General features: G+C 38.4%; 1 protein-coding gene across 3 annotated transcripts in view; it reads left to right on the top strand.

Annotated features, from left to right (window-relative positions):
- The window catches only part of itgb2 (integrin, beta 2), a 93,184-nt gene extending 77,982 nt beyond the window's left edge, over nucleotides 1-15,202 (top strand). For all 3 annotated transcript variants that reach the window (XM_043693218.1, XM_043693219.1, XM_043693220.1), the window contains 5 exons: nucleotides 960-1,192; nucleotides 1,731-1,953; nucleotides 6,602-6,810; nucleotides 8,284-8,450; nucleotides 12,778-15,202. In XM_043693218.1, coding sequence (XP_043549153.1) covers nucleotides 960-1,192; nucleotides 1,731-1,953; nucleotides 6,602-6,810; nucleotides 8,284-8,450; nucleotides 12,778-12,843 — 898 coding nt within the window. In that variant the 3' untranslated portion in view covers nucleotides 12,844-15,202. The remainder of the gene's footprint in view (nucleotides 1-959; nucleotides 1,193-1,730; nucleotides 1,954-6,601; nucleotides 6,811-8,283; nucleotides 8,451-12,777) is intronic.
- Nucleotides 15,203-16,153: the final 951 nt, after the last annotated feature.

The following is a 16,153-nucleotide window of genomic DNA, read 5'->3' as shown; positions in this document are numbered from 1 at the left end:
ATAGTTCCATGGCTTTTCCTTATCATCTTTCTTAAATGGTGGCACAATTGTCAGCCAACCTGCAGTCTTCTGACACATTACCCGTGACTACTGATGATGCAAATAGCTCAGCAAGGGGCCCAGCAATCACTTGCCCAGCTTCCCACAGAAATCTATGGTACACCTGATCAGGTCCTGGGGATTTATCCACCTTTGTGTTTAAGACGTCCAGTACCATCTCCTCCAAATATGGACATTTTTCAAGATGTCGCTATTTATTTCCCCACATTCTCTATTCTCCATATCCTTCTCCACGGTGAATGCTGATACAAAATACTTGTTTAGTATCTCCCCCATCCCCTGTGGTTCAACTCCTTGGTGATCTTTAAGAGGCCCTATTCTCTCCCTGGTTACCCTTTGATCCTTAATGTATTTGTAGAATCTCTTTGGAGTTCAACATCTTTGCTTCCATCTTGTTCTTTTTTTTTGCAGGATTAGTCTTTTATTTATTTCTTTATCCCTTCATTATGTATTCAGATGGCTGCTATGTAGACATTCACCCCTCATTTGGCCCAACTTGTGTCTTTATTACATCCATTAACTACAGCAACCTTTAAGGCTTTTGTACCAGTTTTGCCATTTAATCTTTCCTGTTATATATTTTCTCTTTTGTTCTTCCTCTGACTCAAAACCAATTACATTTCTATCCTTCTTCATTTCTGAGGAAAGGTCTCCTTTACCTGAAGCAATTTATCTCTCGATATGCATGACTCACAAGGGTTTCCAGCATTTGTTTGTTATTTCAGCATCTGCAGTCTTTTGCTTTTGAAACCTTGTCACTTCTGTTACAAAGACATTGAAGGAACAGGTGTGAGGGCTTGAATGGTTTTTCTTTTTCTTAACTTGATTGTTATGTTTGCACTTTGCCAATTATATATCTCATTGGGAGAAGTGAGCCTAATTCCAGTTTCTCCTTCTAGCTGCACAGAAGATCGAATTGGCAAGTTTTGTGAGTGTGACCCTGGTAAGCGTTCCACTCAAGAACTGGACGCAGCTTGCCGTAAGGACAACTCCTCAGCAACCTGCAGTAACCAGGGAGACTGTGTATGTGGTACTTGCATTTGCCATACTAACCCCAATAAGAAAATATATGGCCAGTACTGTCAGTGTGATGACCAGAACTGTGAGCGAAACCTGGGTAAATTGTGTGCTGGTGGGTATTCCCTTACAAATATATTTTAGTTTCTTATTTTAATGAACCTATTGATTTTTATTCTTTAATGCTTCTGCAATTTTAATTTTCTTCTTCTTCAGACAACGGAAAGGTCTCATCATGTCTAATTCACTGATGTATCGACTATTGTTACAAAAATACAAAAACATTTAAATTTTTCTTTTGTGTTGCTAACATGCAGCTAGCGTCACGATATGGACCATGCCTTCTCTGCCTTTTCTTTCTCAGGTCTGCTGAATGGGGGTACTAAGGCACAGAGAATGTTTAGTCACTTGGTGAAAGAAATGTTCGTGCAATTCTGTATTTGACTGACAGATAATGCAGGGACTGTTTGGAAACAGTGATTGTTACCTGGAGCATCATCGGGATGTGATGGTGCACTTTGTGGGTTATGTTTACCAGTGGCTGGTGCTTGTGCAGCGTGGAAAAGAATGTGCTGTCATCGTAAATGAAGTGGACACAGTTGTGAAGGAGGCTGAAGTGACTATTCATTTTTATCTCTTACATTATCCTCCAGGTCATGGTAAATGTGATTGTGGGAAATGTCTCTGTGATAAAGGCTTTGGAGGAACTGCCTGCGAGTGTGCAGATGCTGATGATCAATGCAAGCAGAGCAGAAACAGTAGTACCTGCAGTGGAAGAGGACAATGCATATGTAATGAGTGCAAATGTTCTGCAGGTTATCAGCCCCCATATTGCAAAGAATGCCCTGGCTGTCCATCTCCATGTCCGACCTATGTGTAAGTACTAAACCTAATGGGTCAGTGAAGACATGGTCTGTGAGAAAGTAAAGATTACTTTAATCGTACAGCCTCCAGCATGGAGATGAAGGTAGTTGTAAAACAAAATGGGTTGGCAGTTGCTGATCCTCGAGGTTTTAACTGACTCTGGTCAGAAGCCAAGTTTTTAAAACAAGAAGCTACAATTTACTTTGCATTAAATCTCAGAACTGGGGAATTTCTGAAAAAAAAAATCCACTGCTTCTGCAAATGTTTGACAGCTTAAAAATAACCTGAAAAATCATGTCACTTTACTGCAGATTTGAAAGAAAATGTTAATCTTTCAGATTGAAACCCTTTTTGGAGATGAAGATTTTACTTGTCTTTCGTTTAGAAACTTTTATGAGGCAACCTTGGTGCACTCAGAGCATTTCTATTTTAAATGCTTTTTTTTTTAAAATTGGAGCAATACAAAAATACTTACTGGAGAAGAAATGCCAAACAGCTAATCAAAGTTTTAATTCAAGGCATGAAATCCTGCTGTGTGTCACTAACTTGGGGTAAATCTGACCATTGTTTTGCAAACTCCAAATGAAAATGTATTTGACTTATCTGCATACATTTTGGGAAGATGCATTTTTAGCATTTCAAACCAAAATTAAACAACCAGCTGAAGATAGTTCAGTGAGGCTATCGCATAAATCTTCAGTACAGGACAAACACTGAAGCTGTCTCTAATAGTGATGCTGAGTCAAGTAAATGAAAGCGTGGTCTAATTTCTTTGAACTTTGTCCCGCAACTCTTTCTCCAATGCACCGATTTATCCCATTGGTGCTGCCTCCTGCTCTCATCTGGAATTGGAAAAGTTAATCAGTTTTGCTTCCAGTTTCGATCATTCACTCACCTTCATCTGGTCCATCTCAGACTCTTCTCTCCCCTTCGCTGACTTTACTGTTTCCATTTCCAATATCCACTGACTCCCACAGTTAACACCACTACACTTGTTCACATCCTGCTTCCTGTAAGGACCCCATTCCATGCTCCCAGTTTCTTTGCAATTGCATCTGTTTTAGTGTTACCCTTTTCTCCTGGGATGCTCCCAATATGTCTGTCTTTTTCCTCAGGCAAGGATATCCCCACCATAGTTGACAGGGCCTTTAGCCATTTCTTATCCTCACCCTTCCCCTCCTTCTAAAAACGATGGGGGGTTCTCCTTGTCCTCACTTGTCACCCCACCAGACTCCACATTCAAAGGATCATCCTCCTATCATTTCTGCTACTTTAAGCAAGATGCCATAATCAAATAGATCTTCCCCTTCATTAGCATTCCTGATAGCCTGTTCCATCTGCACCACATTCATCTTCTCTAAACACCTTTTCATCCACCATGGCATCATTGCACACAATTGCAAGTAACACTTGCCCTTTTACCTCCTTTCTCACTTGTCAAAGGCACAAACACACCTTGCAGATGAAGCATTGATTTACTTGTCCTTCTTTCAATCTAATCTAATGTATTCACTGCTCACAACATGGCCTCCTGTTACCTTGAGGCTGAGTGCAGACTGGGTGACTGCTTTATGGAACACCTCTGCTCTGGTCACAAGAATGACCCTGAACTGCTTGTTACTTGCGATTTGAATACAGCATCTTGCTCACATGCGAACATTTCAATCCTAGGCCTGCTTGTGGTAATCTAGCAAAGCTGAACACAAGCGCAAGGAGCAATTTTAAATCTCTCATTACATATTGCCACCACACTTTCAGCCTTGAGGATTCAGCATTGAGTTCAAGCATTTCAAACCATGAACTTTAACCTTCATTTTGATTACACCCCTCACTGACTCTATCTTTTTCCATGCACTTACAGATAGAACTGACCTAATTTCTGTGATTAACACAACGCGTTTTTGCTCTGAGTCACATTCCCAATCATTTTCACTTGTTCCTCTTTACCCCTTTTTCTCCCCCTTCAATTCCCAGGAAGATTTCTTTCTTTCTCCACATGCCAGATCTGCTCAACTTCAGTATCATTTTTTGTTTTTAGTTCTGATCTCTAGCATCCATTGTCCTTTGCTCTATTTGCAATTAAAAAAAATACACTGCTTTAATGCAATAAAACATTGCAGGCATGTCACAGGGTGTAACTGGAAGAATGGGAAGAAACAATGCAGAGGTGGGAAATAAATGATAAGATAAGTACAATCGTCAAAAAATGATTTTAGTTCAGAGGAGCAAGATGGAAAATCATTTCGGTGCAGCTAAAAATAGCAATGGAAGGAAGTCATTTGTGGGAGCATTGAAAGGTCCTTGAACAATTGATAAACCATGGAATAGAGTATAAATCAAGAAATAATGGAGGCTGTGAGACAGTACGGTAGAGGTGATATCTTTCAATAAGTAAGACAGAGACCGGGCTAATGCTGCAGGGCATGGGTTCAAATCCCACATGATAGCTTTTTGGACAGAAATTTGAATTCAGTTAATAAATAGTCTCAGTCTCAGTAAAGGTGCCATTAGCTGTCATGGTTGTTAAAAGTTCACTTAGTACACTCTCTTGCCCTTTAGGGGAGGAAATAATCTGCCATTTTTATCTGATCCAGCTTCTACATGATTTGACAAATCATTGCTTTCTAGTTTGGTTCCAGAGCACGTTGTTCCAGAGAACTCTCAGACTTGGCAATATGTACTGAGACAGAACTAATTCATTATCTTATAGTGAGGGATTCTTTGGCAAGGAAAGTCATAAAACAATAAAATTCCACTGTTTCGGCTGAGGATGAGCAACCTTGGTCTGACACTCATACATACTTAATTCATAATCTTGGTGGGTTGTTAAAATAGATTATAAGGGAAGATAAGGCAAATAGAGTAATAGATTTCAGGAGATGTTTCAAAACTCTGAATAAAATATTGCACTAACAAAGGAGAAGGTTGCATCAGCCATGGCTAAGGAAATTACGGATGGTGTCAAATTGAAAAAAAAATAGTCTGTGATGTGGTGAAAATTAGCAGTATTTGAGGAAAATTTCAGAAACCAGCCAAGGATGACCAAAGAAAAGAGAAATTTGATTGATAGTAAACTAGGAGGAAACATGAAAAAAGGCAGTTTAAGAGCTTCAACAAACATATAAGCTGGACTTGATGGCCTACATCTTAAAAGAATGTGGTGGAAAACTTGTGGATACATGGCTTGTCATATTCCAAATATTCATGTAATCTTCCAAAATCCATTGAATCAGTAAAGATGCTAATGAGTTGACAAACTCCTAAGGTAACTTCTCTAAGCAAGAAAGAAGGGAGACTGTAAGTAGGAAATGATAGGTTCAGTAGCTTAACATTTGTCTTTGGGAAAATACTGGAATTCATTATAAAGGGTGTTGTAGAAAGACACTTAGAAAATCTTAAAACAGTCAAATATACTCAACTAATCTGTATACAGTTCTGACAATGGATCCAGGGAAAAGGCAAGACCACTCAGAACTAAGGCTGCTGTTGTGGCTGTCCCTTCATTTTGGAAGTCTGGATTGTCATGTCCTAAATGTAGCCATAGCCTCTGCTGAGTTATGGAGGCAGCTCTAATTTCTTGACAGCTTTTGGTAAATTCATCGTCCTGAATTTTAATTCCAACAGGCAATCAGCTGTCTGTTTGCTACAAGATCCAGTAGACTTTTGCATCTTCATAAGCTGTGAGTTTCCCTGCTCTAATTTCTCCTGCTTTCACTCTTTTATTCTAAAATTGGGAAAATGATGCCCTCAGAGCAAAATAAAGAATCTCTCTAATTTAAGACAGATGGAGAGGAATTTCTACTCTCGAGTGGTCATTAATCTTTGGAATTCTCTTCCACAAAAGTGCAGTTAGAAGCTAGGTCACTGACTGTATGCAAGGACTAGATAGATATTTTAACCCTTGATTCCTTCTGAATATCAAGTAATGTGGAGTTAAGGCCATAACCAGATAGTTTTATTGAACAATGGAGCATGCTCAAGGTGCCAACTGAAGGGGACATTAGGGGAGGTGGACAAAAACTGGATCAAGTAGGTTGGTTTTAAGGGGTGTCTTAAAGGAGAAGAGAGAGCTAAAGATGCAAAGCAGTTGGAGGGAATTCTGGAGCTTGGGGTCTGCACTGTTATAGCATCACCATCAATTTAATCAGGGCTGCTCAAAAAGCTACAATTAGATATGTAGGCGAATGCAGAGGTAGGAAAGATATGATTCCATGGATGGATTTGAAAATGAAGACATAGAATTATAAAATTGAGGCATGTCTGGACTGTTCTCCAATGTAGATGACTAAGTACAGAGTGATAGGTGGGACTTGTTCATAATAATGTGGGCAGCAGAGAGAAACTTTTTTTTTAAAAAGGTGGAAGATGGCAGGCTGTTTCTGTGCAACTGAATCAACAGCTCATTCCTCCAATCACTTCTTAGTGACAGAACATAACAGTTGTATTGACAGTTTTGTAAATCGCAACATTACAGTTCCATATTTTTGGATTTTCTGACCCTATCACAGCCTTGCTGTTATGATATTTGCTGAAACCAAAATAATGAAATTCATTAAAACCTATTTGTTTACAGATACAGATCAATGACCTATCTTAGACTGTAATGGAGTAATGAGAGTACAGTTTGTGACCTCAGCATTTCTCTTTTTATTTGAGACAGACATTGCATTGAGTGTCTTGGATTTTCGAGTGGTCCATTCAAGGAAAATTGCTCTTTAGCATGTAAAAACATAAAACATAATTTAAAGGAAGAACTGGATGACAAGAATGCATGTAAAGAGAAAGACTCCAAGAACTGCTGGATGAATTTTGTGATGATAGAGTTAGATGGGGTTTCACAGTATCATGTACTTATCAAGAAGAAAACAGGTTTGTGTAACTGTCCTTCCTTGTAAATTTTAAGTGTAACAAGCGCACAAATGGACAGACATATGCTCAATGTAGCAGTTTTTGTTCTTTTGTTAAACAATACTTCACTGGGCCATTAAGGAATCTTGGTCTCTATTGGATCGGTGAATATATCCATGTGATTGATGTCAATGGATCGGAATACAATGAGGGGTGGCACAGTGACGGTGGTTAGCACTGCTGCCTCACAGTGCCAGGGACCTGGATTTGTTTCCAGCCTTAGGTGACTGTGTGGAATCTGCACATTCTCCCCGTGTCTGTCGTGGGTTTCCTCCGTGTGCTCCAGTTTCCTCCCACAGTCCCAAGATGTGCAGGTCAGGTGAACTGGCCATGCTATACTACCCATGATGTGCAAGTAAGGTGCATTAGTCTGGGATAAGTGTAGAGTAAAAGGGTATGGGTCTCGGTGGGTTACTCTTCAGAGGGTTGGTATGGACCTGTTGGGCTGAAGGGTCTGTAGGGATTCTATATATAAAAAAACTGCCTTAGGTTAAACGCTCGTGAGTATTTCATTTTGTTTCCTCTGAAATTATGTAAGGCTCATTGAGTTTCTGCTTTTATCGCTCCTTTTGTTATAATCTGAGCAAATAACAATAATGGCAGTGGAAGACAAATGTGCACCATCCTTTTCATGGTGGAAATTCTTACATAAATCTGTGCTTTCCCCAACAATTGTAACATTGTCTTTGAAATTCCAAATGCATAAATTTGAAAATAGAATTAACTTTCGCAATACCAAAACCATTAATTTTTTTTCCTTGTCTCATTTCTTGGCATGGATTTTTCACTCCTGAGGTGACTAGCACAAGTTGGGAAGTTACCTGGCTTGGCATCTATGCCTCAGGAAAGTCCCTGAATGATTTAATTTTCATTTTGCTGGTGTGTGGTTTGAGCCTGGCCTGCTGTCTTGAGATGCAGACTAGCATTTAAAGGCCTGCCTTGGTTCTGTCCAACTTTTAGCCCACTTGTTTTCGTAACCATTAGGCCCTGAGTCTCACTCTTTACACCCTTTCAAATTCTTTCCACCTACTTCCCATGCCCATACATGCCAAAACATGTTCCCACATTCATCCCAATGGCCTCCCATGCCCTCAATTAGGTTGGATTGTGTGTCATGTGTTAGCAAAGACCGCCATGTCAATCCAAGCTCCACTGGGAACAGGAGACAGACTTGGAAGTTGCATGATGCAAATTGCTTCTTCAGAGAGCCAGCACAGACTCAGTAGGTTGAATGGCCACCTACTGTTGTAACCATTTGATTTACTGATACTGCAGAAATTACAAGGTGCTTACTTGCTTCACCAGTGCACTCATGGGTTTCTTAGGTAGGCACTTGGAAGAACTGCACTGGATGGAATTGTGTTCAATCATAGATTCCATTGCCCCAAACATTTGAAGCATCTGTGAACCACTATTTTGACTTCATAATTTCAGAATGTCCTCAGCCTCCAAATGTTATTGCTATTGTTGCTGGTGGAGTGGCTGGTGTGCTTTTGATTGGACTGGCGATTCTCTTGATCTGGAAGCTGGTGACTGAGCTCTACGACAGAAGAGAATATAAAAAGTTTGAAAAGGAGCGAGCAAAATCAAAGTGGAATGACGTACGTAGAAATGATTTTTTGTTCTTTATGATAAATCAATACTGTTGAAACTGCCATACCAATCTTCCATTGAAACCATCCTATATCACCAGTATGTTTGGACTTTTGCCTGTTAAACGTCTCCACACCTTTAAAGGCATTATATTTGTAGGTAATATTTTTTTCTGCATCACATACCTCATTTTTTTGGAGATCTCAGATCATGTGACTGCAGAATGCATGAGAACAACTGCTTGAGTGTAAAGCCTGCACAAAAATATTTGTTTAGTCATGCTCCTTATGGACAACTGCAGATTTGTGAGTGTCAGTCGTGTAAATGTTAACTTAGCAATTACACATCAGTCAAATCAAACTCACTGGTGGGAAAATTTGCAGAAACAATATGCTGGAATAGAATTAATAGCTACATTGGTAAGTGTTGGTTAATTCAGGAAAGTCAGCATGCTGGTCTTCAGGAAACATCATGTTGAACTGAGTTGCTAGAGTTTGAGTGAGTATCAGTGAGGGCAATGCTGTTGATGCACATGGACTACTGATGTGCCACATGACAGACCTGACAGCAAATTTATATCTCATTAAAAAAGGAATAAGCAACATGGGTATGGAAATGGATGTGTGGCAGGAAACACGAGTGGTTATTGGATGTTCTTCAGTAGGAGGAGATTTGGAGCAAGTTTTCCAGAGGTCAATGTGACGACCCTTGCTTTTCCTGATATATAGTATAGTAATGACTGAGTTCTTGGTGTAAAGGGCACAATATAAACATTGAGAAGTGATGTGGGGTCAGAGGACAAGGAGATGATGCTGAATTTGTATTAGAAACTAGTTTGGTTCTGGAATATTCCAATTAATTCTGGGCACCACGATTTAGCAAGGATTTGAAGGCTTTGGGAAGGGTGGAAAAAAATTCCAAGTGTAGTGCCAGGGTTATGAAGATGGATTGGAGAAATTAGAACAGTTTTCCTTGGAGAAAGGAAAGCTGAGAGGAGATCTGATACAGCTATTCAAGATCATGAGGGGTCTGGACAGTGTTGATAGGGAGAAGCTGTTCTCCCTCATGGAAGGATGAAGAACAAGAGAGCACAAATATAAAGCAACTGATAAAAGAAGCAAATGCAATGTGAGGAAAAAGCTGCTTCACAAAGTGAGTAGCTATGGAATGCATTGCCTGAACGTGTGGGAGAGGCAGGTTCAATCAATGCACTCAAAAAGGATTGACTGTTATTTGACAAGGAATAGGGCACAGACTTATGAGGGGAAGGCAAGAGAATGGTATCAAGTAAAGTGCTGATGTAGGTAGAGCCAAATAGTTTCATACAATCAAATTCTATGATCCTTTCTTCTCATCTCACTTCTCATCTTCAACCAGCCACAAGTATTTTGAAAACTGCAATAAGTTTGTAGTAGTTTTAATTTGTCTGAAAAGAACTATAAATATACTACGGATTTAACAGAAACATACTTTTTCACATAATAAAAAGACTGCAGGATGTTGAACTAGCTTTTATAGACAATGAATTACTTGTAACTGAAAGACAGTTTTTGCAAAGCAACATCCTACAGAGCAATGTTTTCCTTACCAAATCATGTTTTTTTGTAACTCATTTGTGGGATGTAGATATTGCTGGCTGGTGAGTATTTATTGCCAGTCCCTAGTTGCCTGTTTTCGCCATGTCATTTGAGAGATTATTGTCCAGGGTAATTGGAGAGGGCACCCATGCTTCACTTTGGAATATTGTTGGGGGATCTTTCATAGATCCAACTGAGGGCGCAGATAACACGTTGGTTTAACATTTAATGCAAGACACACCACCTTCAACCATTCAGCACTCCAATTGCCAATCTAGATTGTGCTGAAGTTTTCACTGGTTTCTAGCTCAAAGCCAAAAGTGTTACCAACGAGCCACTGTGTTTGATATTTTTCAATCATCCTGTTCAGACATGTTATGACACACCTCAAACAGGTGAGATTTGAACCTGGGTCTTCTGCCCAAAAGGTAGAGACACTGCACAAGACCCTTCTGAACAACTGTGCACCTTTCACTTTACTGACTGATTCCCAATTGGTTCCAAAACAGCAGATTGATCAACACATGCTCATTAGGCCCTCGCTCTGGTTGGACTATTGTGTTCCATGCTGGTTCCACAAATTCTATACCCACATTTATTGTTGAAAATAGTTTAATTAAACAGGAACGGGAAGCAACAGACCTGTTAGTTTATCAGTTATGGGCAAGTTATTTGAATTTATATTTAATGAATGAACAGTTGGATTCCTTTTGAGTGACAGAGAACCAACATGAATTTGTGGTGGGTGAATCATGTCTGATTAATAAAATAGCATGTTTTTGCTTAAGTCACTAAAATAGTATCATAGGTAATTTTGATGTTAGTTTTATTTTCAGAAAACTTTCAACAGGCTCCAGCTAAGAGACTTATTACTAAAATTAGAGTGCAAGGAATCAAAGTCAAATTAGCTCAGCACACGAGGAGAGTGAAAATAGGTATCTACTGAAATTGGAATGAATTGACAGATGATGTTCCACAAGAAAAATCAGGCTCAGAGCTCAGTTATTCAAATTATTTATTAATTTTATACAATACAATAGAGAATATGTATTCAAGTTTGCTGATAACATAAAGATTGGTGACATAGCCATAAGTTCAGGCAGGGCATAACATGAGAGAAATATTGATAAAATGGAGTTACAGAGGAATGGCAGTGCAGAGATTGCCAATTTTGACTAAAAGGTTTCAGACTGAGTCATACTTAAATAGGGAATCTATGAGATTTCAGGGTTCACATAGAAGACCTCTTAAAATGTCATCATCAGGTCCAGAAAAAAAAACTGAGGTTCATGGATTTTTCAACATTTTAACTGGAAGACTAGAAGATTAAAAAAACAGCTTTTGTTGCAGCTGCATAAATTTCAATTTATCTGGAGTGCAGTATACAGTTTTGGGCACTGAACCTTAAAATGGGGAAAAAATTGGCCATTTGAAGGAGTATTGCACATCCTCACCAGAATGTAAGAAAAGGCTTCGAGGTTTAGATTTTTAAGAGAGGTTGCATAAAGAGAGGTCTTGTGCTCCCTAAAAATCGAGATTGAGAATTTAAGCTTTTCTGTGTTGTTGATGGCTATGTGCATGTATAAACAAAATTTTAAAATTCAGAAGGGAAGTTAGAAAAGACATCATCAACGAAAGGATGGTGGAAATATAGAGCTCTCCTCCAACAAAAAAAATGAGACTTACTCTATTTCATAATTAGTTGAATTATGTGCTTTTGTTGAATAAGGATATGGAACCTGGGAGCTTATTGGAATTAACATGAGTAATGATCTTCCGAATGGCAGAACTTGGACAACAATTTGAATTTTCTCATCCTGTTGTTTTTGTTTGCTGTGAAAGCAGCTATATTTTTCAGACTAAAATGTTGACGTTTCTGTTCACGTTTAATCAAGTTAGCACATATTGAGGGCTTTGATTTGAACTCCAGGCTAATGTTTGGCCGATGGCAGCAGTGTGAATTAGGAATCCACCTGGTGCACTGGAAATGAGGCCTGGGCAATTGAAACTGTGGACTTCATTAAAATCCCATTGACTGAACTTCTACTCATTCAGGCAATAAGCATCATAAAATCATGATTTCTTGGAATGATTTAGCACAAAAGGAGGGATCACCACAAGACATTCAAATTTTAAACTCATCTTGCTGTTGATGGTTAATGTTCTGAAAGTATGTGGACTTTAAAGTGAGGGCTGAATAGATATAGAAAGAATATTATACGAGTGTGATGATGGAAAAGCACAGATGGTGATGAAGCATCCGTGGAGCAGGAAAATCAATGTTTTGAGCATAAACTCTTCATCAGGAATCTTCATTAGAGTGACCATCTGTGCTTTTCCAGTACCACATTCTTCGACTCTGATCTCCAGCATCTGCAGTGCTCATTTTCTCCTAGAACATTATCCATCTATCTTATTGGATTCCATGGGAAATTCCTAGTTTTGAAAGCAAAATAGGTCTTCATGATCAATTAGAAGGGAGTCAGATTGGTCCAAAATGAACGGAAAGGTGGATGGAACAACTTTTCCATACCTAGGATCTCTACTGATCCAGTAGAGACAGGGGTTGGATGAAAATGCCAGATTAGCTTTGTCTTGGTTTCCCAAATTAGTTTGCTGGGTCTGATAATAGACATCAAATGCTGAATATGCTTGGGTTAAATGGCTTGTTTGTGTCCTCCAAATCTGTAGTTCTATGTCATGTTAGTTAAGCCACATTTCAAAACTTAATTTTTGCTATGTTGTGTGTCCCTACTAGGCTGACAATCCATTGTTTAAGAAGGCAACCACCACTGTTTTGAATCCCAACTTCAATGAAGACTGAAGATTTGAATGGAGCAAGAAATGATTTCATGGGTTTTGCATCAACAAAGTCCGTGTTTTAAGAGAACTAATTTTCCTGCTTATTTTATGTATTCTTTGCAAACTGTGAAGGTCATTTGATTATAATTCATAACTCAGCAGAAGAAGCAATGGAAGGGGTTTCAACCCTCAAACTTTTCCCGGATTCTCCACTCTAATTTTTCTCTCTCAATTCCTGGCCTCCCTTAACTTCCTTTGGCTTTTCTTCAGGGTTGCAGTATGGTGCTGATGGTCCACATGCCTGACAGGTGGCCAGTCTCTCAATCTTGCCAGCTGTGGCCAAGATATGGAGATGAAAAGTAATTGTCATTAATTTCAGCAGAACGTTCAGAAAATGTGTTCTTTCTTTGATTGCTGATTTCAAACTAAGAACATTCCTGCATTTTCCCTGCCACCAACTTAATAGCCAATCCAATAAATCTGAACAGTCGATGAAAACTGTTCTTCTGAAGGTGCACTGTATGATGGTTGGTTCATTATTGCCATTTTCAGCCTGTAGTAACAGGTTGAAGGGAGGAGGCTTAATATAAAAAATTAGAGCAAAGTTCAAACAATTAAAATTACTATTCAATTTGAAACCCAGGCTAGCACTCGATTTTTGATTGATAACTATTAATGTTTGTGCCAATACCATACATGTAAGTATTAATTACCAGACATTAATTGTAAATTGACAGCATTTGTATCAGTTGCTAATGCCAATGCGTAAGTACTCAGTTTCAAAGCATCAATATCTGTCTCAAATGCCAATGCCAGCTTTCCATTCCCCGTTTAGCTGCTTGTGACTGATTCAAATGTCTGAGTAATTGCTTGAGAGCTTATTTTTAACATTGTCATTGCAATGTTGGAAACTGGAAATTTTATCAAAATGTTATTATTTTCTCATAGCTTGATGGATATTTATGATAAATTATAAATCAGTCAAATTAAGATGGTTGAAAAGTAACAGTCCTGATATACATCATTAAGTAGATTCATGAAAAATAAGGGCTTCAAAGATTTCTATCTCTTCTCTGGTAGTTCCATCTATGGTCGTTTTCATGATCAAAATATCTCCCTAATGAGTGAATTAACAAGTCACCTTGGTTTTGTTAATATTAGTAGTGACAATTAGAATGACTATTATTTGTGTTCAAATCATAAAGTATTCAGTCTGATTTTTTTTTTTTGAAGAGTTTCATCAACCACAGAAATACAACTGTCTCAGTTCATGTATATCATCAAGTGCACCTTTACACAGGCGACAGCAATTTTATTTCATTTCTTTTTACTTTTCTTTTAAGATTAACATTTGCATGCAAACAGTTGCAGATTAAGTACAGAAAGTGATCAGCTGTCAGTGCCATAAAACTGCTTCCATTGGTGCGATTCAGAATATGGTATAAAACTTGCACTCAGAAATGCAACTTGCAATCCAATGCATAAGTGTCGAAGAGACAATGCAACTCCTGGTTTCAAAACAACTGCTGTTCAACTTTCAGGAGTTCAGGAGCAATTTATCGGTTGCAAATGTTTTAAGGGATTCTCAGCTAAGTAGATCCACTCAAGATAATCTGGATCAAAGTTTTAAATTATGAAATTGAGATATTATATGAGGCAAGTCCTCAGAATTGTATGAGTTGATGTTGACATGTAATCAGTGCAGAAATTGGATACATGATGAGTAGATGTAGTAATTTAGCCTATCCATTGGGAAGTTTACAATTGCACTTTTGTACAGAAGCATGTGTGAGTATCAGATTATATAAAATTTCTCCTGATGACTGTTGTACAGAATTCATAGCAGAGATAGCCCTGTTTAAACATGTTAACCGAGGCATGCTTCATCTGCTTCCTTGATTGATGCATAAACTGCGAGAAGAGGTTCAGAACAGAAAAGAAAATCCCCATTCAATCATCACTGACTACATCCATTGACTTCATACTGGCACAGGCTTAATCACACTTTTGACAGTATGGTGTCTTATTCAATTCCAGTATATATCTGACTCCTCTGACGGAAAAATATCCTGCTTCAGCCTCCATATCATGGTTTTAGTTTGTTTGCTTGATGGACAATCAAATACCTCTCTTCCCCTATTGTCCTTATCACTCTTCACACTTCATAAATTAAAATTTATCTAAAATGTTGCTGCTGTTTTCTTTTCCCAAACAAAATTATGCAGCTCTTTTCCTCTAATCCAATCAACTCTCCCAGAGCACAAGGTTACCCATGTGGGACAGAGATAAGGATAAATATTTTCTGATACTGTAGAATTTGTTACAGCAGAGGACTGTTGAGACTGGATCATTAAGTATATTCAAAGCTAAAGTACTTTAATTTCGAATCACTGAGGGAATCTAGGAATCAAAGCAGGAAAGTGGAATTGAGGTTGATTAGGTCAACTGTAAACTCTTGAACATTTGAGTTGACTTGATGGATCTTATGTCTTATGGTCTTGGGGATTCCAGTCCCATAAAACCTGAAATATAAAATGATTGCCCTCTGATTAATACCATTTCTCCCATCTCTTCAACTTCTTATTGGAGTAGTCCAAACTCACCATTCTTCTCAATTCCAACTTCAGGTAAGTTCCCCACTTCATTCTCCACATCTTTGGTGGCTATGACTTCAACTAGCTAGATTAAACTCTTGAAGTACTTTTGCTACTGCCTCCTTTCCAAGATCCTTCTTTGGCAATATTTCCTAACCCTTTGGATTTTCATTTCTTTTTCCCCTCATGGTTTTGTATGGACCTTTACATGTTTCCATGTTAAAGATACACAAATATAACTGCAAGTTATAATGCTCCTGCGTGACGAGCAAATGTTTTGTTGCAGTTTCTCAAGTTTTCTTCGAGTCATTTATGAAAATGGTGGCAGCCATTCTTTGAATTGTTGAAATGGTAAACTGTTTTGCATTTGGCAGAGGCAAGTACTGAAAGTGAATTTTTGGAAGTGAATTATAATAAAAGTCTCTGCCAAATTTAACACTTGAGAAAAAGAAACTGACTATTTGCTGACCACATTGAGTGCAAACAGTTGTAGTTGTGACCATGAAATAACTGCTCTCGATCATGGAAATCTCCAGAAATAAGGTAAACTGAATCTTCCCTAAAAGGGATTGGAAAAAATAGAAACATTACTTTTCCACCACTTCTGTTGAAGGTAATTCTCAAGATATTTAAGAGCAGATTCCATTGTAATTGACAAATTTAACATTTCAGCATCTGCACTGAAAATTGGATAAACTCTAACTGTGACTGAAATTGAATATTTTATCTAAAATGTGC

The sequence above is a fragment of the Chiloscyllium plagiosum genome, chromosome 7 (assembly GCF_004010195.1).
Source record: "Chiloscyllium plagiosum isolate BGI_BamShark_2017 chromosome 7, ASM401019v2, whole genome shotgun sequence".
NCBI classification, from domain to species: Eukaryota; Metazoa; Chordata; class Chondrichthyes; order Orectolobiformes; family Hemiscylliidae; genus Chiloscyllium; species Chiloscyllium plagiosum.
Note: the sequence above shows the minus strand (reverse complement) of the source record. Positions and strands in the feature narration are given on the sequence as shown.